This window comes from Staurois parvus, unplaced genomic scaffold (assembly GCF_062004578.1).
Source record: "Staurois parvus isolate SC_StPar_1 unplaced genomic scaffold, SC_StPar_1.0 ptg000426l, whole genome shotgun sequence".
NCBI classification, from domain to species: domain Eukaryota; kingdom Metazoa; phylum Chordata; class Amphibia; order Anura; family Ranidae; genus Staurois; species Staurois parvus.
Genome location: NW_028318222.1, coordinates 2,049,173 through 2,072,500, shown reverse-complemented (window position 1 = coordinate 2,072,500; position 23,328 = coordinate 2,049,173). Strand labels below are relative to the sequence as shown.

At 41.4% G+C, this 23,328-nt stretch overlaps 1 protein-coding gene across 4 annotated transcripts in view; it reads right to left on the bottom strand.

Moving 5' to 3' along the window:
- Window positions 1-23,328, bottom strand: part of WDR89 (WD repeat domain 89) — a 37,990-nt gene that overhangs the window by 198 nt on the left and 14,464 nt on the right. For 2 of the 4 annotated variants that reach the window (XM_089687486.1, XM_089687488.1), the window contains exons 2-3: window positions 15,547-15,763; window positions 1-2,674 (exon numbers count right to left, since the gene is read on the bottom strand). The exon at window positions 1-2,674 is cut by the window's left edge and continues 198 nt beyond it. In XM_089687486.1, coding sequence (XP_089543612.1) covers window positions 1,472-2,638 — 1,167 coding nt within the window. In that variant the 5' untranslated portion in view covers window positions 2,639-2,674; window positions 15,547-15,763 and the 3' untranslated portion in view covers window positions 1-1,471. The remainder of the gene's footprint in view (window positions 2,675-15,546; window positions 15,764-23,328) is intronic. The other 2 variants (XM_089687487.1, XM_089687490.1) reach the window with 1 other exon arrangement.

Below are 23,328 nucleotides of genomic sequence, written 5' to 3'. Positions count from 1 at the left end.
TGGCTTTTGTCAATGCCCGTTTACTCAGTGAGATTTCTCCTCAATTCCACATGAATTCCAGACAGGGATTCATTCTAAACTTTTCCACATGAAAGATAAAGAAATGTTGATTTTAGTGAAGTTGTATTCAATATGTATTTCATCTCTTCAACAAACCTATAGTCCAAATGGCACAGACATCCTAATGCTAGGTTCACACTTAAGCATTTTGCAGGAACACAGTACAGTCCATTTAACATGATTTCCTATGGGACATGTTCACACCCATGCAATTTCACCTGGTGCACTTCTTGGAAAGGGTCACTGACTTTTTTTTTTTTTTTTTTTAAACACAAAAAGCTGCATTTCTGTTTCTATAGACTTCAATGAAAATGCTGAAAAGCATGCATTGCATTTTTGATGCATGTGTTTTAAATCTGCCTAGCAACAAGAAAAAAAAGAAAAAAGCATCAAAAACGCAAAACACAACGTAAAACTGCTCAAACGCAACCTGCATAGGTGTGAACCTAGCCTTATAGTTAAAACATTGTAGGGCACACATTTTTCCCTTTTTTTTCATATCTCTATAATCTAGCTATGACTACAGCATCTTAGTAAGCACTACAAAAGAGAGTAGATTATGTCTTCAAGAAATAAAATCGAAACAGCAATTGCTTTAAATCACTAAATCTACACAAAACTGAATTGTCTGTACTGATCTTGGCATTTAGGAGTAATTTTTTTGGCTCTTACATTTGCCTAGGATCTCCTCCTCGACATAGAAATATAATATACCAATTACTTGGTCAATATCCCCAACCAAGCAGTGCTCAATCATCACCAAGAGTGAAAAGACGAGCAATGTAAAAGGGTGGCACGGAATCATTGAGGGTGTGGTTACACCAACTTTCCTGCAGAAGATTTTGTGTATTTCAACCAAATGTACTCATGGGACCCCTAGTAATCACGTGCTGTAGCAGAGTTTCTATCATTTTTATCCTGGCTGAAGGTTAAAGAAGGCACTATGTTGGAAATCTTCTTGGTCAACTGGTAATTACTTTAAATGGGATCATCAGGGAAGGTTCAAAAGCCACACCTTTGCTTCTGGCCCCTCTTTGCACTCGTATTGTAGCTACTGCAATGTGAACATCACTAAGCAATAGTGGCAGAAGCAAAGAGGAGGCATATAGGAGTTGTCATTGCTAGCTTGCTTTTAAAAGGCACACACTCCAAAATGGTCATCCTAAACCTTGCTTTATTACCTAGCGAGTTAATGACTTGGGACATGTATGCATCTACCCATGCAATTCCAATATGGCATAAGCTTCAACCCCTTGCTACTTGCCGATCGCCATACCTATGTATACACACAGCCTGTCAGCAAGTGGTATACCAAGATCATGGCTGGTATCAGATGTAACTTCCATATACAAAAGAACATTTGATATAGTTACAAAATTGATTTGTGCTTCACATATCAGATAGGATTTATTTATACATGGTTGGTCTTCTTTTGCTTTGTGGAATACGATTTGGAGTTGTGCACGCGAACCCTCTGCTGTACAGAGGAAGTTATTTTCATGGAGGTTCTCTTTCCTGGGGACAAGTCCTTGGCTTTCAGTTTCCACAACAGCAACTGTGCATCCTCGCCACCAGTTAGCAGAGAATTGTTGTCCACACACCAGTAAAATGACCGTACAGTGGCAGTATGTCCTCCCTGTAAGCTTTTTAAACACGTCAGCTGATCAGAGTCGCAGCTTAACAGATTGATATTACCAGTGTGAGACCCAGCCACAAGAAACATTGAATCCGTTTTGTCATGATAGAGCCCACCAATCAGATAGTCAATGGAACAGCTGGTGACTTTTTCCCTCATATCCTCAACTTTACAAAGTGTGATGGGTTCATCGGTGTCCACTTGGGCAAGATCCCACCAACAGAATCCTTCATCATGTGTCAAGCAATAAATCTGGTTGTAATCTTTGCCTGCCCAACCAAGACCACTTACTGAAGAATCAGAATTGCAAGTGGAACGCAAGGCATCATCTTCATTATCCTCTGCAATATCAAACACGTTAACAAGGCCATCAGTGGAACCCGTTGCCATCAGGCCTGGATTGGTTGGATGAAAGCGCACTTGAGTGATATCATCATTATGTGACTCTGAATAGACTCCAAGAGGTTGACTAGAATCGCTTTCAGAATTATATCTTGCATCCCAGAAGACCAGAAAAGAGTCGTCGTCTACTTTTTCAGTGCCGGCACACAAAACAAGGTCATTGCAGCTAATATCAAAGCTGATGAAAACATTGCACGGGTAGCCATTAAATATCTGCACAGCTTCTGCACCAGAAACTCTAACATCCCAAAGTTTTACAGTGGCATCACTGCATGCAGAAAACAGCAGGTTGCTGTTTGAGTGGGAAAAACGAACACCACTCAGCAAACAAGGGTGTGCATTATATTCTTGAAGGCAGGTCATGGTTTCCTTGTTATATAATTTAATTGATTTGTCAGAACACAAGATTGCAACTGTCTGATTGTTTGGTGCCTCCACTGCACTTGACATGCCAATGTCAAGTATGTAAGTCATGTTGTCTTTCATAGCCGACCGTTTTGCTACCTGAAGATCTGAAAATTGTTCTTCTAAACGCTCCATGGTGGAAATGTGTTTTTATCCTTTGACTAGAAAGATCTAGAATAAAATAAAGCAACATTGTTAGAGAAGAAACAAACCACATAGTTTTTAATATTCTCTAAAAGCTGCTAATGAAGAGCAAGCTTGTATTAATAATTATCTGGAAGAGGTAAAATTCTGCTGCTTACCTTAAGCCAAAAGCTCACTTAAAATTTACTTAACTCTAATGTCTGAATACATACACCAAAGTACACCTGAGGTTTAAATCTTCTAAAGTAGCCCCAGGTCCATTAACCTCTTCCATACCGGGCACTTTTACCCCCTTCCTGCCCAGGACATTTTTCAGCGCTCACCCTCTGAATGACAATTGCGCGGTCATACAACATTGTACCCAAACTAAAATTTTATCATTTTCTTCACACAACTAGAGCTTTCTTTTGGTGTTTTTAATCACCACTGGGGTTTTTATTTTTTTACTAAATTAACAAAAAAAAGACCAAAAATATTGAAAAAAAACCCCCACGTTTTTCTTTGTTTCGGTTATAAAAATGTGCAAATAAATAATTGTTCTTCATAAATTTAGGCCAAGATGTATTCTGCTACATGTCTTTGTGAACCCTATAACTTAACTACAGACTAAATCATACATCCTAATTTGGGTTATTTTCACCAAACTATGGTATAGATCTGAATATTGATCAATCCTGAAGTACTGACGGCCAATCTAATTTCTTGAGGTCCAAGAATGTCAGAACAGTGCAGATATCCCTCAAATGACCACTTTTTGCAAAGTAGACAGTCCGACATATTTCATAATAGGCATGGCGAGTTTTTTGAAAAATTAAATAAATAAAAAAATTAAATAATTTTCACCATTTTTTTCTTACATACTGTCACCAGTGCAGTACAGCATCATCATTTAACTGGCATGGCAATGATCAGGGAAACTGACTGGTGACAGTACGAGGAAAAAAAAAATAATTTTTTTAATTTATTAGTTTTACATTTTTTATTACTTTTTTTCCCTCAAGATTTTTTTTCATATTTCAGTATGACCAAAGTAGTATAATGTTACCATAGTACTACTTTGGGGAAGTGATCATTTTTTTTTTTTTTTTTTACACAATATGCTTATGGCAAAGAATTACTTTGCTAGAAGCAAGCATTTACCTGAATGACAGATTCATTCAGGGTTTTTTTTTTTGTGCTTAGCTGTGATTTGGCCACGGCTAATCACATGACACAGATGGGCTGTGATTGGCCCAGCTTGTGCATGTGATTGCTGTGACCATTCACAGCTAGATACACTTGTATACAATGGATGGCATGAAAGGAAGCCATCTATTGTATACAACTGTCATGTGACCTGCTGTGATTGGTCACAGCAGGTCACATGGTACTGGCAACGGGGCCGGTACACAGATCTGTCATCGGCCGTTTCTGAGGTACATGGCCGGTGACAGATTGCGCCACAGAGCGGCCCTGCGGGGAGGCACACTGCACATGCCTGAAAGGATGCCATATGGCATCCACCTGGAGGGACGAGCTGTTTAACCAGTTGCCGCCCAGCCTATAGCCAGATGGCGGCCGGGCGGCAACCGGTTAAACAGGACCCATCTGCCAACCTCCAACTTCCTAATAGCAGCGAGTCTGTTTCCAACCCACCTTTGGTAGGCAGACTCACTGGCAAGTAGGAAGGCGCAGTGGGCCAGAGTGTGACAACATAAGTAGCATTGGATATTTGCCTTACAGAGTGTGCTCTGTGGATCCTGGGTCACTGACAATTTAAGGATTAGAACAGGCACCCTACAAGGTAAAAAGCACCAACTGGTTTACCCTTTCACATAGGGAGATGACAGGTCTGTGTCCATTCCACTTAGGCAGAGTGGACATGGACACAGCCTGCTCTGCTCTATGGGTAGTCTGATGTAAACAGACCAGCTGATCATTTACACCCAACTGCCCTCCGTCCTGATCCTCCCAGGTGGAGGGGAATGGATCCGCCTCCGGTTTGTTTTGGTGAATCAGATTGGAAGTAGGTGGGTGTCATAAAATGGACATTTAAAAGTCCATTTACACCCACCACTCCATAAAAAAGGAGAATGGAAGGTCCGATTGGGTCCACCTGAAAAATGCACAGGTGGACCCAATCAAATTGCTTGTGTGAAAGGGAAGCAACAATCCCCCCCAAAAAACAAACTTTTAAAAGTTCAACTATAGTAATTTTTCAAAATGAAATCACTGTAGTGCTCAACCTATTCAGCACTGCTCTGCCATATATACACAGGCGGAAAGATCTTGTGTTGTCACTACAGCAAACTCTTCTCCTTGATGGTAGTCAGTATCTCCTCTCTAGGCATCAAGTCTACTGCTGTTCACACAGCCTTAGGGAGATGTTATGAAAGGTGCCATCTTCCATCCCTCCTCTTAGCTGAGCGGCCAGAAGAGCACTGGAACCCCTCTTATGACATCAAAAGGTACAAAGAGTAAGGTTTACAGCCTCTCTAGAACAGGCAAGTCATTCAAATCTGCTGCATCCATTAAAAAAGCAGGGTGAGCTGTTTTTTTTTTTATTTTGACTATAGATGGACTTTAAGCTTACAATAATTGTTTCTGTAGCCTGATATGCTCCATCAGACTCATACTTGCATGCCTGCAAAAACATGACTGAATCACTTGAAATGTGGATCAAATGCACATTTAAATTCAGTATATTCTGCTGCAATACAATAGATTCCCATGGAGCAAAACACTTGAGACATAATTGGCAGACCTATTTGTCAAACATTCAAGCTGACAGGATAAAAGGGAAATAACAGTCAATACGTATTATACCAGGGAAACCTACTGCTACTGTACAAATACAGTTCAACACGAACACAGAATTGCTATAATTTGGAGACACTGACTCCCTAGATGTTCGAGAAGACACTGGCTGTGACCTTTCAAGAATGTAATTAATGTTTTCTCTCAAATAAAAGGTTCATAAAAAAAAATTACAGCACACTACTTTATGAAAAAAAAAAAAAAGCCAGTATGAATGCATTTTCATAATCACGGGAAAGAAAATGAAAGGGTTAAGAATGAAAAGGAAAAAAAAAAGCTGCCCCAAGTCAGATTGTTACAAAATGCCACATTTGTGGACACCTGGCCATCACACCTATATTATGTGGCCAAAAGTATGTGGATAATCCCCTCCAAATGATTGGGTCTGAAAGGCGCTTCCAATGAAGGGTATTGTTCATGCTATAAGCGTACAAAGCCATTTTAGATCCATTCCCGTCACATGTTCTGTCCCCCTAATGTAATGTACAGCGCTGAGCGAACCATTGGCGCTTTATAAATACTGTATAATAATAATAATTTGAGATGTCCAACCTTGTGGTAAGTCTGGGCAGCCTGTCTGTACCAGGATGACTGCGCCCCTATACACAAAGCCAGCTCCATAAAAACACGGTCTGTCAAATTAAAGTGTGAAGAACTCGGGTGGCCTACACAGAGCCCTGACTTCCATCCTACTGAACACACAATCTGAGCCAGGTCTTCTCATACAACAGTGGTCTCCAGATGCGGCTCTTTGCTTGCTTTAATCTAGCCCTTGGGACACCATTTCATCCACTGATACAAACAATGGGGCATAATTCCCCCACTGATACTAATGAAGGGGCACAATTGCTCCTAATGAATGATACCAACGATGGGACAATTTCTCCCTATGACATAAACAATGGGGCCCAATGACACCAATGAAGGGGCACAATTTCTTCCAATGACATAAAAAAATGGTGTGTCAGTGTTCCCCCCATTGACCTACTCCTACTGGCCACAGTCTAGCCCCACTAAATTCTGAAGGACAGTAAACAGGTCCTTTGTTTAGAAAGTTTGGAGACCCCTATCATACAACATCATTTACTGACCTCACAAATTACCTCAAAATCCCAGACAGTCCAGAACCTTGTGGAAAGCCTTAAAGTAGAACTATATGCAAACTTTTTCTTTTCATTTTGGATGCAGCAAGGGAGGGTTATCACCAGTGTTAATTTATTTTTTTTTTTTTTGTGGTGTCCCATTCCCTTCACTTCCTGTCCCATAGTCAAACAGGAAGTGAGAGGAAATCACTGCATATTAAAGGGAATACCTTGGGGACCTTCAGGTCACCAGAACTATTGTCCCAATTGGAAGATTTCCTCTCTATTACTTGTATGGGGGGGGGGGGGGGGGCAGCCCAAAATTTTGGATTTTCTTTACTTTCACGTTCAATGATAATGGTAAAACAGGACAAAATATAAAGGGTGAATCTCTCTAATGGGGCCACAGACAATCAGGGTGGATTTGATTTAAATCAAACTGATTTAAATCACTAGTCAGTAAGGCTTGATTTAAATCCTAGTTTTCTACATAAAGACTAATTCAGTTTAATAGGTTAATCATTCATATTTGGACAACTTTTCTGTTGTACTTAGGAAGGAGAAAAATAATCATTACCTTAACAATTTAAATAGATTTATTCAACTGAAACAACAACATTACAGCATATGTGATTTCCTTAAACAAACATCCATGTTTTGTTAACTAATTTGGCTAAACAAAATATATATATTTTAAGAAACTTAGGCTACGTTCACACTAGCCTTGTGTGCAGGCGGCAGAGAGGCGTTTGGGAAGCGTTTTTACCGCTTCCCAAACGCCTCTGCCAACTCTGCACATTACAGCACATGGTGCTGTTCTAACAGGAGCGTTTGCGTCGCGGCAAAACGGACGCCTCTGGTCGAGTCAGGAGGCTTTGAAGCCTCCTATTCTCGTCTATGGTGCCGCTCCGCAAACGCCCGGCCGGCGTTTGCGGTGCAGTTGCGACGCGGTTGCGGGGCGTTTGCGGAGCGGTAACACCACTCAAATGCATTATAGGCGTTTGCCGGGCGTTATTAACGCTCGGCAAACGCCTAGCAACCGCCGCTAAACCGCGCATGCGGCGTTTGCGGAGCGTTGAAAACGCTCCGCAAACACCGGACCAACGCTTGCCAAACGCTATAGGGGCGTTTGGCAAGCGTTGGCAAAACAGCCTAGTGTGAACGAGCCCTTAGACTGTCAGCCCCTTCCTCCTCACACTTAGTTTCACTTTCTTCTTGTGCAGATCTATTCCACTCCAAACAATCAGAAAAATATTGTTTCTATTCTATTCACTGAACTTCTTGAAACTTAGCACTGAAGGGGTTGATTCTGTATTCATAGGTTTGTAGAAGTTAGGATTAAGGTCTTTCTTAACTCTGTTCATGTTATAACATTTTTGCTGTGAAGAAGAGGCATGTGATCTCCGCTGAGTCAAATTCAGTTTTGAGAACTGCAAAAGTAAACCAAACATCTGTGATAATATCTTGTAGGCAGAGAAACTGCCCAATAATCTCACAAAAACCTCTGGAAGAGCATGACATTGTGAATGGATTCATGGAATTTACCAAAAAAATTAAACATATACAGCCTTATTCTACATAATTAACAAACTAATCTTTATTTCATGATGGAATAACCTTTGGATGGTAATATATTTTCCTCAAAAAGCATTTTATTTAAAAAAATCCGATTTAAATTAAAAAAAAAAAAAAAAAAAAAAAAAAAAAAAATCGGATTTTTAAATTTTTTTTTAAAGAAATCATTGATTTTTATCCACCCCGCAGACCATACAAAACTGATAGGGTTTCTAATTCCTCTCCACTCTAATCAAAACGAAGCCTGTAGTTATACTTTAACCTGTCCCTGCCAGCTGTACGTATGAGTCCCTATGTAAACATTTTCTGTGCTAAGAGAACGTGCCTTGCGTGCTCCCAACAGAGTTACCGCCTGGTACTGGAAAGCTCCAAATGCATACTTGCGATCGGGAGTTTTCCAATCATGTGACCATCGTGACAGCAATCACAGTGGTCACGATTGGAATGCCCACTTTAAAAACTCTTAAAGGACCGGGAGGCGGCATCAGGAAGCGGTTGACAGAGCAGTGGAGGCAGAGCCATAAAAAGGAGGCCAACACAGAGTTTTGGAATGGTTAACCATCAAGCTCATGTAGATATATGATGATCGGGCTATGACTTTGTAACGTTACTCTTTTACTTTAGTTTTGGATAGAGTAGAGAACAGTTAAAACCTGTCATCTTTTTTTGTTGTCCCAATGGGAAAGGAGGGTGGGGGATTTCTATTTTTATTCTTAGGCCTGTAGACACCAGTGAAAGGCAATCTTTCCAAAGTGACTAAAATTCCTTCTTCTTAGACAGTGGTCACCAAACAGGGGTTACCACTGAAGATTTCCTCTAACTCAGGTTCCAGTGATAACTAACATTTTAGTTTTTTTTTTTCTCTATTACATTTCATACAGACCACTGAGTGGGTGAATAGCACCAATACCCCCTCCCTCCAGTTGGGATTCTGCCAGCTACAAAAACCATCTAGGGTTCTAACCCTTCACCAAGTCTTTAAAAAAATTCTCAGTTGTGGGATATAGAGCTACAGGTAATCAGTCAAAATCTTTGGTTTGAACAAAAACTCTCCCAGAATTTATATTGCGTTGCTGTAGCCTGCATCTTCATTGGGTAGATCTACCAGCACTTCCTGTATGTACAGGAAGTATGGGAATCAGCCCAATGGAGGCACAGACAGCAAATATAAACCCTACAGACTCCTCTTTCCTGACTCTATTCAAAACTTAAAAAAAAACAAAAAAAAAAAAAAAACACCCCACACTTTTGGCTGGAGATAGACTTGAAAGTCTCACTCTACTGAAAACCTATGTGTGCAGTAATCCATTAACAAATAAAGACTATAGTATAGAAAAGACTATTTTGGGTCACTGTTAATCTGATTTTCCCTGACAGTGATCTTTACTTTGCAATCATCAAAGTGCTACTCAGTGCAGTCGATTTCTACAATACAATATTCACAATAATAACTATACTACTCCTTGCCAGCATGTACCACCAACCCTTTGGTGTCGACAGCCAGGCCCTTTAGATCATGTGAACGCTGTGATTGGCCGTCCCAGCCGTCACGTGATCGGAAAGCTCCCGATCACAAGTATGTATCAGGAACTTACCGATCACCACCGGCTACTGTGCTGTGAGCGTGCAGGGAGAGCGGCGCTCTCAGCAGAGTAAGTAGTTTTAACATGGTCACATATATTCAGCCGCTGGGCATTAAGGCCACCCGCCTCATATATGTGTGTGTGGCAGGCGTCAAGTGGGTTAAAGTGGCTGTAAACCCTTACGTATATTTAGTGAAGTAACTGGCCTCAGGTGGTACAGAGATGAAACAAATCCTCCTACATAGGTTATACCTGTCTATATGCAGTCTGCTCTTCTCTACATCTGTTTAAAGTACTGATTTTAAAGCTTGTCTGTGAGTTCAGAGAAAAAGGGGCAGAGAACTGAAATTGCACTCTGCAGAGCTCAGTGAGGAGACCTCTGAGAGCTGATTGGAGGGAAGAGAGACACCCTCTCCACACAGCTCAAAGGATCAGAGCTGACGCCGTCAATCTGGTCTCTCCCTTGTCACCATTTTTCCTCTTGGTGTCAGAAAACCTGTCAGAATTGGTTTATGCTGATAGAGGAACAAAGCAGCAAAAATGAACAGTTTGTGCTCTTAATTGAGACAATGTACACACTGTAGAGGGATATGCTTGTTCCCCACTGGCTGGCAACCAAATGGTGACCAGGAGCTGTCCAGCAGCCTGATCAATGTACTGGGACTGCGCCGTAAATGTACACTCAGCACAGAACAGTGGAGCCCCATGGGGGGGGGGGGGGGGGAGAAGAGAGAGAGAGAGAGAGAGAGAGAGAGAGAGAGAGAGAGAGAGAGAGAGAGAGAGAGAGAGAGAGAGAGAGAGAGAGAGAGAGAGAGAGAGAGAGAGAGAGAGAGAGAGAGAGAGAGAGAGAGAGAGAGAGAGAGAGAGAGAGAGAGAGAGACACACAGACATATAGATATACAGTCATGGCCGAAATTGTTGGCACCCTTGATATTTCTCCAGGAAATCATGTATTTCTCACGAAACGTATTGCATTAACACATGTTTTGCTATACACATGTTTATTCCCTTTGTGTGTATTGGGACAAAACAAAAAAAAGGGAGGAAAGAAAGCAAATTCGACATAATTCACACAAACCTCCAAAAATGGGCTGGACAAAAGTATTGGCACCCTTTCACAACTGCGGATAAATAAGAATGTACAAGCATGTGATGCTCCTGTAAACTCACCTGGGGCAAGTAACAGGTGTGGGCAATATAGAAATCACACCTGAAAGCAGATAAAAAGGAGAGACGTTCACTTAACCTTTGCATTGTGTGTCTGTCTGTGCCACACTAAGCATGGACAACAGAAAGAGGAGACAAGAACTGTCTGAGGACCTGAGAACCAAAATTGTGGCAAAATATCAACAATCTCAAGGTTACAAGTCCATCTCCAGAGAACTAGATTTGCCTTTGTCCACAGTGCGCAACATTATCAAGAAGTTTGCAACCCATGGCACTGTAGCTAATCTCCCTGGTCGTGGACGGATGAGGAAAATTGATGAAAGATTGCAACGCAGAATAGTCCGGATGGTGGATAAGCAGCCCCAAACATGTTCCAAAGACATTCAAGCTGTCCTGCAGGCTCAGGGAGCATCAGTGTCAGCGCGAACTATCCGTCGACATTTAAATGAAATGAAACGCTATGGCAGGAGACCCAGGAGGACCCCACTGCTGACACAGAGACATAAAAAAGCAAGACTACAGTTTGCCAAAATGTACTTGAGTAAGCCAAAAGCCTTCTGGGAAAACGTCTTGTGGACAGATGAGACCAAGATAGAGCTTTTCGGTAAAGCACATCATTCTACTGTTTACCGAAAACGGAATGAGGCCTACAAAGAACAAAACACAGTACCTACGGTAAAATATGGTGGAGGTTCAATGATGTTTTGGGGTTGTTTTGCTGCCTCTGGCACTGGGTGCCTTGACTGTGTGCAAGGCATCATGAAATCTGAGGATTACCAAAGGATTTTGGGTTGCACTGTAGGGCCCAGTGTCAGAAAGCTGGGTTTGCGTCCAAGATCCTGGGTCTTCCAGCAGGACAATGACCCCAAACATACGTCAAAAAGCACTCAGAAATGGATGGCAAAGAAGCGCTGGAGAGTTCTGAAGTGGCCAGCAATGAGCCCAGATCTAAATCCCATTGAACACCTGTGGAGAGATCTTAAAATTGCTGTTGGGAAAAGGTGTCCTTCCAATAAGAGAGACCTGGAGCTGTTTGCAAAGGAAGAGTGGTCCAAAATTCCGGGTGAGAGGTGTCAGAAGCTTATTGATGGTTATAGGAAGCGACTGATTTCAGTTATGTTTTCCAAAGGGTGTGCAACCAAATATTAAGTTAAGGGTGCCAATACTTTTGTCCAGCCCATTTTTGGGGTTTTGTGTGACATTATGTCATATTTGCTTTTCTGCCTCTGTTTTATATTTGTTCCAATACATACAAAGGGAATAAACATGTGTATAGCAAAACATGTGTTAATGCAATACCTTTTTTGTGTGAAATACTTGATTTTCAGGAAAAATATCAAGGGTGCCAACAATTTCGGCCATGACTGTACATATAGATATATATACACACACACACACAGTCAGGTCCATAAATATTGGGACATCGACACAATTCTAACATTTTTGGCTCTATACACCACAACAATGCATTTGAAATGAAATGAACAAGATGTGCTTTAACTGCAGACAGTCAGCTTTAATTTGAGGGTATTTACATCCAAATCAGGTGAACGGTGTAGGAATTACAACAATTTGCATATGTGCCTCCCACTTGCTAAGGGACCAAAAGTAATGGGACAGAATAATAATCATAAATCAAACTTTCACTTTAATACTTGGTTGCAAATCCTTTGCAGTCAATTACAGCCTGAAGTCTGGAACGCATAGACATCACCAGATGCTGGGTTTCATCCCTGGTGATGCTCTGCCAGGCCTCTACTGCAACTGTCTTCAGTTCCTGCTTGTTCTTGGGGCATTTTCCCTTCAGTTTTGTCTTCAGCAAGTGAAATGCATGCTCAATCGGATTCAGGTCAGGTGATTGACTTGGCCATTGCATAACATTCCACTTCTTTCCCTTAAAAAACTCTTTGGTTGCTTTTGCAGTATGCTTTGGGTCATTGTCCATCTGCACTGTGAAGCAGCATCCAAGGAGTTCTGAAGCATTTGGCTGAATATGAGCAGATAATATTGTCCGAAACACTTCAGAATTCATCCTGCTGCTTTTGTCAGCAGTCACATCATCAATAAATACAAGAGAACCAGTTCCATTGGCAGCCAGACATGCCCACGCCATGACACTACCACCACCATGTTTCACTGATGAGGTGGTATGCCTAGGATCATGAGCAGTTCCTTTCCTTCTCCATACTCTTCTCTTCCCATCACTCTGGTACAAGTTGATCTTGGTCTCATCTGTCCATAGGATGTTGTTCCAGAACTGTGAAGGCTTTTTTAGATGTCGTTTGGCAAACTCTAATCTGGCCTTCCTGTTTTTGAGGCTCACCAATGGTTTACATCTTGTGGTGAACCCTCTGTATTCACTCTGGGGAAGTCTTCTCTTGATTGTTGACTTTGACACACATACACCTACCTCCTGGAGAGTGTTCTTGATCTGGCCAACTGTTATGAAGGGTGTTTTCTTCACCAGGGAAAGAATTCTACGGTCATCCACCACAGTTGTTTTCCGTGGTCTTCCGGGTCTTTTGGTGTTGCTGAGCTCTCCGGTGCGTTCCTTCTTTTTAAGGATGTTCCAAGCAGTTGTTTTGGCCACGCCTAATGTTTTTGCTATCTCTCTGATGGGTTTGTTTTGTTTTTTCAGCCTAATGATGGCTTGCTTCACTGATAGTGACAGCTCTTTGGATCTCATCTTGAGAGTTGACAGCAACAGATTCCAAATGCAAATAGCACACTTGAAATGAACTCTGGACCTTTTATCTGCTCATTGTAATTGGGATAATGAGGGAATAACACACACCTGGCCATGGAACAGCTGAGAATCCAATTGTCCCATTACTTTTGGTCCCTTAACAAGTGGGAGGCACATATGCAAACTGTTGTAATTCCTACACCGTTCACCTGATTTGGATGTAAATAACCTCAAATTAAAGCTGACAGTCTGCAGTTAAAGCACATCTTGTTCGTTTCATTTCAAATCCATTGTGGTGGTGTATAGAGCCAAAAATGTTAGAATTGTGTCGATGTCCCAATATTTATGGACCTGACTGTATATATCATTTTGTTTGAGAGTTTATCTTCAGGCTAAATACACAGCTGAAATATATATTTGTGATACATTTTACCAGCCAAATGGATTATTTCTAGCTAGCCAGTCCTGAGATTTATAGAGCACAGTCTGTCCTGACTGAAGCATAGACCTGATCTACCTCTGCTGCAGTATCAATTTCACTTACAGGTCTCTTCCCACCCCTACCCTGTAACAGAAAAGTGAAAAGAGAAGTGGCTCACTAATGAGCTCATCACTCCGTCACTCTACTTTCTCCTCCTATCAGCATGTTTGTTGTACTGCAGTACACCTATTGAGCTCCTTCTGCTGCTTCTCCCTCCCTATCTCTAAGCTCTGCTATACAGTAGATTGCAAGAGGCTGACACCAAATCAAATTCACTGCAGGCAGTCAAATGAAAATGCATTTAACTGCTTCCTGCCAGCCACAGGCATATATGCCACGTCTCGGCGGGTTGATTTAAACACCAAGACGCCGCATATATGCATTCCCAAAGAACACAGGACTGTGCTGAGAGCATGCACTGTACGCACTCCCGACAGTTACTGGTGGCTAATGGAGAGCTCCCAATCTTTACTTGAGATCAGGTGCTTTCTGATCATGAGACCACTGTGACAGCCAATCACAGTGGTCACATGATCACAAACCCCACACCACATCTTGGCATCTAAAACCCCTTAAAGGGCCGAAAGGCGCCGATGCCAAGTGGTTAATGATGTATTCATCAATACAGAGCTGCAAAAGTGGAACTATACTCAACTTGGCTCCAGCAAGGTGACATACTGGAGCTCCCCGCTGGCCGCTGACATCTTTGAGTGGCTGGCTTCCAGGTATTGTGCAACAGACACTTTCATTGGCTGGGCTGATATTTCACTCCTGCACACGTGCAGTTTAGTGGGTTTCAGCATTGGGATCTCTACAGTGAACTACGTGTGGCAGCTCATTGTATGGGGACAACGGCAGGTCGTCATGTTTCATTCAGAAGAGACAAAGCATGTCTTCTGCATTAAAAATCCTTCCTTTTCACCCATTTTTATAATATACATAAAATTCCACTTTAGTTTGTATTGTTACATATTTGACCTGTATTATACAAAGCCTGTAAGCAGATTTTCTTCTCTCTTTTTTTTTTTTTTTTTTAATAGTACAACACCCCTATTAAACACTTGCCACATCCAATAACATTTATGGACACCGTGGTTTATGTGTTGTATGTTGATTATAGCTCTTTAATACTTGGCCAGATGATATTTGCCAAGTGTGCTTGATTAGCAGCTTTTTGCAGTGAAATTTGAGTAACGCAACCTTAGGAAATGGCTGGGATGGAAGCCAGTGTCAGGTCAGAGCCGGGTGACACTGTATCTAATGATAGACTCTCACAGTATATGTTACATATAACATTTCAGCTCACTCTTTATCTCCAGCAGCTAGCTATCTAGGTTAAAGCCTGTGTGCCATGCAGGTGTCTTATAAGTGCAATACATCTCTAGTGATCTTAAATAATCTGGAATTTTCAATATCAGCCACTTGGATGAAAAAAAAAAAAAAAAAAGGAAAAAAAAAAAAAAAGGAAAAAAAGGCAATGTCATAATGTGCTAGTATGCATCGATACTAGCACATTATGTGAAACTTACCTTAAAATGAAGCCCACCACTGACAGCCCCCTTCTTCTCTTGGTCCCTTTTTCAGATTAGCGATGCCGATTGCTTCCACACAGTGCCAGCCTTTCATAAATCCACTTTGTCTCACGGATGGATACTGCCCTACGTTTGTTGGTTTTCCCTCCAATGGGGACGAATGAGACATATTCCAACAAATTTCAAACCAGAAGGATTTTTACGATGATGGTTCCTAAAGTGTTTAGATAAGAAGGGAATTGAAGAACATTTTCTATCATTATAAAGATGTTCTCTTAAGAGATCCCTCAACCTCCTAGTGGTTCTACCTATATACTGCTTCTTACAAGCACATTCCAAAAGATATACCACATATTTGCTGTTACAAGTAATCAGAGAATCAATCTTATAGTTTTTTCCAGTAGAATGGGAAGTGAAAGAATTCAACATCTTTAGGCATTTCAACTAAAGGAATTTCTTTAGGCAGATCAACTATGTTGGGGGCTATGTTGTGCCCATTGAAAAAATGACTTCGTTTGTCAGGTAAAAAAACCTGCCAAAACCGGGTCATCTTTGACTCTCCAATTCTTGAAAATTTTCTCTATTTCTCTGTACTGAACAGAAAAATTAGAAATTAAGGGACAGACTTTATAGGGCCTACTTTCCCTCATAGCAGTTAGTAAAGATGATCTGTCCATGTCAGCTGTCTCTTTAATAGCCAACTCCAACAACAATTGATATCTTCTCTCAAGGAATCTACCTCTGAGGATCTCCATTTCATATTCTCAGAAACTGGCCCTTAAAAGAGGTTTCGAAGCCAAAAGGGGGATGACGACAGCTATCCATAGGAATGTAGCGGTTTCTCTCACTGGACTTAAAGAAAGATTTGGTGACAATCTTGGTGCCATCATTAATAAGAGTTAAGTCCAAAAAATGGATTTCCTTACGGTTGTACGTATACGTCAATTTTATATTGAGATTATGGTTATTTAAAGTAACAAAGAAATTGTTTAACACTTCCTCACTGCCTTGCCAGAGAAGTAAGACATCGATATATCGCCGGCAGAAACACAATTCCAGCCATTCTCTCGAATAGATTGTCTTCTTCCCATCTGGCCATAAACAAGTTCAAACTTGGGAGCAAATTTAGCTCCCATGGCCACTCCTCTAAACTGGTGGTAGAACATTTTATGGAACCAAAAATAATGATTCATAGCAAAGTCTAAAAGTTCTAATATGAACCTCTTTTGGCAACCTGGAATATCCTCAGACTCACTAGAAATTTAGTACTGTTGGGGGGGGGGGGGGGGGAGGGGGAACGCTCTTCAACGTCCACTCGGATTGCCTATGCTAACAAAACTACGTACCTGTCCCAGCCACAAAAAAATTTAAATGTGATAAAAACATGAAAGAGGGTGGAGGGGATGCAGAAAACTGAACTTCCTGTTTTGGGTGGGTCTGCACCATGAGATTATATATACATACATACACAGACACACAGAATCAACCCCCTTTAAAATAATCAACCTGAAATGAAGATGGACGCAGTTTGTTTTATCCAGCTGTATTTACTCAGTGCAACTTATAACATCCAAGTGAAAGATATGACACCAACATATCAGAAAAAAAATAGAGAAAATTCAAATACAAAAGTCGCCGAGTTGGAAAAAGGATCACCTTTTGCTTTAATTCTAGCCGTTAGTCTGTTGGGATAGGTCTACTAATTGTATCCACTTTTTGCAGAAATGCTCAAGTTCAGTTAAATTTAATGATGGCCATTTGTGGACTGCAGTCTTCACGTCATTTCACAGACCACCAACCACTGTGTGGCCATTTTTGCTGTGTGCTTTGGGTCATTGTCATGTTGGAAGGTAAACCTGACCACTTTCTGGCAGAAAGCAGCAGATTTTCCTCAAGAATTTGATGTTTTTTTTCCCCCATCCATTTTTCCTTCTATCTTGACAAGTGCTCCAGTCCCTGCTGCAGATAAACCCCCCATAACAGGAAATCAGCACCTCCATGCTTTACTGTAGGAATGGTGTTCTTTGGATGGTGAGCTGGATTGGATTTCCATCAGACATCTTGTTTAGTATTGAGGCCGAATAATTAAATTTTAGTCTCACCTAATCATAACACCCTTTTCCATGTGACCTCAGAATCCTCAAGATGTGTTTTGGCAAAGCTCAGTCATAGCTGCATATGGCCCTTCTTGATGAGTGGCTTTTTTCTTGCAATCCTCCCATACAAGCCACATTTATGGAGAATTTGTGATATTTTGTCACATGCACACAACGACCACTCTCTGTCATAAATTCCTGCAACTGCTTCATAGTTGCTGTAGGCCTCTTTATAGTCTCTCTGACCAGTTTCCTCCTGGCTCTTTCATCCAGTTTCAGCAACGTCCTGATCCAGGGAGGGTCTGTGTTGTACCAAATACCTTCAACTTCTTAATAGACTTCACTGAGCTTCTAGGCAATGATAAACCTTTAAAAAAATGTTTATATCAATCTCCTGACTTGTGCCTGTCCACATCTTTATCCCAGAGATCTTTTGACAATGCCTTGCCACCCATAGTTGATTGTTTGCTTTAGTTGCACTACCAGGGACTGAAATGCTCCAGGAAAACCTTTCATGCTGTGCTAATCAAAATGACCACAGCAGAAAGTCAAATGGCTTTTTGTGCCACTGAGGCAATTAGCTACATTTGATTGAGTTTTCAGTCATTTTCAGGAGGGGGGAGTGTGATCCTTTTTTCAACTCTGCAATTCTGTTTTTGAATTGTTTTTCTGACATGTTGATGGTATAAAGTTGCACTGAGTAAAACAAAAATGATATCTGTCTTCATTTCAGGCTGCAAAAGGGAGATTCTTATATATATAAAAAATAAAATATAATATATATTTTAATAAAAAAAAAGTATATATAAATTATCTAATATTAAATTATTATTATACAGTATTTATATAGTGTCAGAAAGGTTTGCTCAGCACTGTACATTATAGTGGGGGACAGAACATGAGACAATACAGTAACAAAACAATACAGTGTGATACACGAGGGGTTCGAGGGCCCTGCTCTTTCGATCTTACAATCTAGGAGGGAGGGGAAAGTGGTACAGGAGGAAGTGGCTGTGGGGGATGGAGTGGTAGGAGGAGTGGAGATCGGCTGTTAGGTGAGGGTGGGGTAGGATTCCCTGAAGAGATGGTTTTTTTAGGGTGCACCGAAAGGTGAGGAGTGTAGGTGACAGTCTGATGGATTGGGGTAGTGAGTTCCAGGAGGATGGGGGAAGTCCTGGAGAAGTCCTGCAGTCGGGCGTGGGAGGTGGAGACCAGGGAGCTAGAAAGTAGGAGGTCTTGTGAGGAGCGAAGATTACGGGTTGGATGGTATTTGGGTATCAGGTCGGTGAGGTAGTTTGGGGCAGCGTATAATAATTGCAAACCAAAAGAGGTCACGGTTTCCTTGCAATCCTAAACCCAGCAGGAAAAAAAAAAAAAAGGTCATTCTATAACTAACAAAAAGGTTAAATGGGCAGTAGCCACATCTCAAGGGAAAGGAGTAAACCCTTTTTAAGAAATGAAAGCTTTTTTCGCTTGAAATTGCACAAACTAAGCTGAAATGCAACAAATATTTGTAGAGAGACATGCAGCTCTTACACTGACAGCCTATAACTACAGTCAGAGAAAAATCGGATGTAATAGCAGCTGGCCTGTGTGACATTGAGATTTGTAAACCTGTGGCCAGTCAGATTAAGGATAATCCACGTGTTGTGCTGAGATTAAACCCAGACAGCCTATACTCCTAACTAAAGGCGTATGTAATATAATGAGGCTAGGGAAACAAAACATGGCATAGGTTTCCAATACCACCATATACAAATCAGTTACTACAAAACCTTAGGAAAAAGGATAAACAAATAAAATACATTTACAGGAACCATCTTACCTGCCAAAGGATTTTATGGGCATGTAGTTGGCAGCACCAAATAAGAACTCACTCAATCTCACTCAGAAATCTGTTTAGGCTTCATTCACATGACCGTATAAAAACACATATACAAGTGTTTAATCATGGATCTGAATGTAGCTGCATTTTTTTTTTAAAATAGAGGTAGTCACACAGGTGTGTAAACATGATCCATAACATAGAATCCAAACATGTGCATCTTAGAACACGCGCTTTACACGCTTTCACATATACAAGTAGACTCATTTGTAAGCACGTAAATTAAGTCTAAACAAAGGGGAAAAGAAAATTATAAAAACAAGTTACGTACACATACATGTCTTTATCCATTTAAAATCATTTTTACGCAAGTATTTTACCGATTACGCAGAACTTTTCTCCCAGAAAACACGTGCAAGAACATCAGTAACATTTTCACAACAGTGTGAACGAGGCCTTATAGTATTAACTAAACAAGAAAAACAGATACATCCAACACATGTCAGAGGATGGGCCTCCATCAGGGTTAGTCTACAGAGAATGGCGAAATCATATGTAAACACTATGTGTGTACCACACTCTACTATAGAGGGAGGCCCTTCTTATAAGATACAGTGGCTATACCCAACTTTGTTCAATAAATACTATTAAAGGGTTACTAAACTCAACAGTAAAATCATTCTGTATGTGCAGCAAAGCATGCTTGTTATACTCACTGTGGAACCTAAGGGGTTAATCCTCTGCACGGTTTAAAAATGCTGCTTAATCCTGACTTCTCTGATCCCCCCTTATCTCCTGATAAGACATATCGTGTGGAGACACTCTGCACATGCTCAGTTTTGTGAATATTGCCAGAGAGGTTTTTTTTTCCCTTGGGAGAGTGCATGTGATCAGCAAAGGGCCAATCAGCACTGTCCAGACAGAGGTCAGGTGTTTCGCATCCTCCTTGAGCAGAAAGAGAAACTCCTCCTACAAGCTTTAACCAGTGCTCGGCTGGACACTGATATAAGTCACAAGAATGCTCAACTGCTGATGGGAAAAAGGTATTTAGCAGTTTATATTTACTAAAATAATTGAATTTTCATGTACTATACTGTGAGGAAGACCAGATATAGATAGTGTTACTAAACCTAGGACCCTGCATTCACTACCAAATTTCCAAGATAACTGTTTTTACAAGGCACTCCGAACTACATACCCATGAAGTGCTTTGTATAATTAATTATATATACACACACACACACACACACACACACACACACACACACACACACACACAATGATCCAGCAAAATATATATAGCCAGGAACGAGTATGGTACAGGTAAACTTTGTTTCAATCACTGGTCTCATCTGGTGGGGGGGGGGGGGGTCTTCGCTCGTCATAGTGCCTGGGTGCCACAGGAATGGACCACGGCTATGGATGTGGATAGTAACCTGTAGCTAACTCACTCATTGCACCACGTACCAAAATGAGCCCTGAACGCAGGATCCAGTGCCCTAAGTAAATATTAAAGGCTGGCCCGGCTACTGCAGTGTCTGGATACAGTTTCCAGGATGTACATCTAGGTTAAGTGATCCAAAAAATACTGTAGCTTCACAGAGTGTGGCGTTATATGGGTACAATGAGAGGGGCAGTGCCAGCAAAGCTTTAGCCACTTCCCACTCACCTGAGGGTAGCAGCATGTAACCCATGGTCGAATAATTGATTCCAGTGTCCTGAACTGTACAATAATGATTTCCTTAAGGATACTGTATACAGATACAGGATGCTAAACATGATAAAATACAGATTTAGGGTCTACATACAATTAAATTAGGATTGGCTGCTTTGGGCTTCTGCATACCACTGATCTTTTTTACAGTGCTATTAAAGAGCCTCACTTTGCCTATTCAAGACGACAGGTGCTTCCAGATTGGTGACCACAGAGAACCCCTATGCTTCCAGGATGGTCGCTATAGTTCTAAACTTGGAGAAAAGATCTATTCTGAATAACACCATTAGTGCTTAATCAGTACCAAGTCCATAAGTCATTCGTTCTAAAACCTGAGAGCATAACAAAATCCACACGAGAGAAAAACCTTACATTTGTTGGAACGCCGACAAAAGACAGTTACATTTTTAACTTGAAAATCGCAGGCGCCAAGCTCTTCCTCTAAGGGCAGGAAATGGTTTATAAGCTTTGGAGAGACAGACCTGTAGGATCTATTTGGTTTGCATCAGGAAGACAGGAAATAGGAGATCTTCCTAATAAAAGCACAAAAGAATTCTAGAATGAAGGTGAATCACTCAGACTGTTGTCATTTCCGTAAGAATTCTTCTAAAGGAGCAGTATCTTCTATACATCAAGAAAGTAGCCTAATAAAAACCTAATTTATCAGAAACCATGGGGGAACATTTAAGCACAAAATAAAAACACATATTTAAAGAGGATCACCACAACCCCCCCCCCCCTTTTTTCCCTTCCATATCTGTTATGCTGGGTTTTCCTCAAGTAACATACTCACCTGCCCATTGAATCCAGTGTTTTGCTGTGACTCGCCAATCTGTGGCCACAGCTTGGGTCCTGCAACACCATCTTCTTCTGGCGTCAGGAGCAGATTGTCTCAACACTCCAGTCCACTTAGGTGGACTGGATCGGAAGGTAGTCGGGTGTAAACAGACAGCAGAGTCCTTTTACTCCCAGCTGTTCACCGAGTGTCCACTCTACAGAAACTGAGGGGACACGGATGCATCTTCCCATTGCTCTGCTCCAATCGGCAGGGGATCCATGAGCAGATCCCCTGGTGATCAGAATGGAGTCTGCCCAATGTGAAAGGGGCCTAAGTGATGAGTGAACAAATACCCATCAAACTAGACCAATGCCTGAGCAAGACAGAGGTAAGCACCACGAAAATAACCCAAAATGCACTCTCACTGAAAATACACAGTTCTTTGCCCAACAACCCATTCACACCAGACCATTGAGGAAATGCACCACATGTGCTTTGGTGCACTGCGATGCCATCCGTTTTGTATGGTACCCCTCCGCACCCATCACAGAAGGGTTTGAGTTCTCTGGAAAAAAAAAAAAAAAAAAAATATACAGCCTGCACTAAGTTTTTGTGCTTTGAAGGGCTGCCCAATGCGGCATGCCACAAAAGATGGGAAAAGATGGGAAAAAAGCATGTGTTGTGTCACATGACATTGTACTATGAGGCTCTTAATGCAAAACTTCAATTTCAAATTTGACTTAACCTTGAAGACCTGTACTGGGATGGAGTGGATCTTCTGCAGAGGACAGCATCAGAGATAGGTGTGTACTGCAACAAAAGCGTTATGTTTAGGATTGCTGGGCCACTTTTTGAATTTGCTGCTGAAAATGGAGTTTGGCTTAAACCTTCCGCTGCCAGGTACGTAATATGCACGGAACTACAGCACCATTGTACGCTGTACAGCCCTGGCATTCCTTCTTCTGCTATAAGCTCATGGACACTTCAGTCATTCCAAACAAGCGGCTCAACTGCACATGAGATTCTTCAATAATTTAAAAAGGTAAGACTTAAAGGCAAACATTTTTCCCGGCCCATTCACACCAGGCCAATCAAAGCCCAGCTGTCGTCATTTAAAACAGTGCACTAAAGAAGAACAGTCTACGTTGCTCCATGGCAGCCAGACTAAAATCTGTAGTGGAAAACAGTTCGATCTGCAATAAAGTGATGGACACAGGTCTCATTTCAGACCCTTTGGCACACAAGGCCCACTACGAGGAAAAGCTGGATGGTAAATGGACTGCATGCCGTGATTCTGGAGCGCTGTCTGTATAGTGTATTGCAAGATATCTCTGTCCTGGCGTCATACCCTGGGCAATTAAAATAT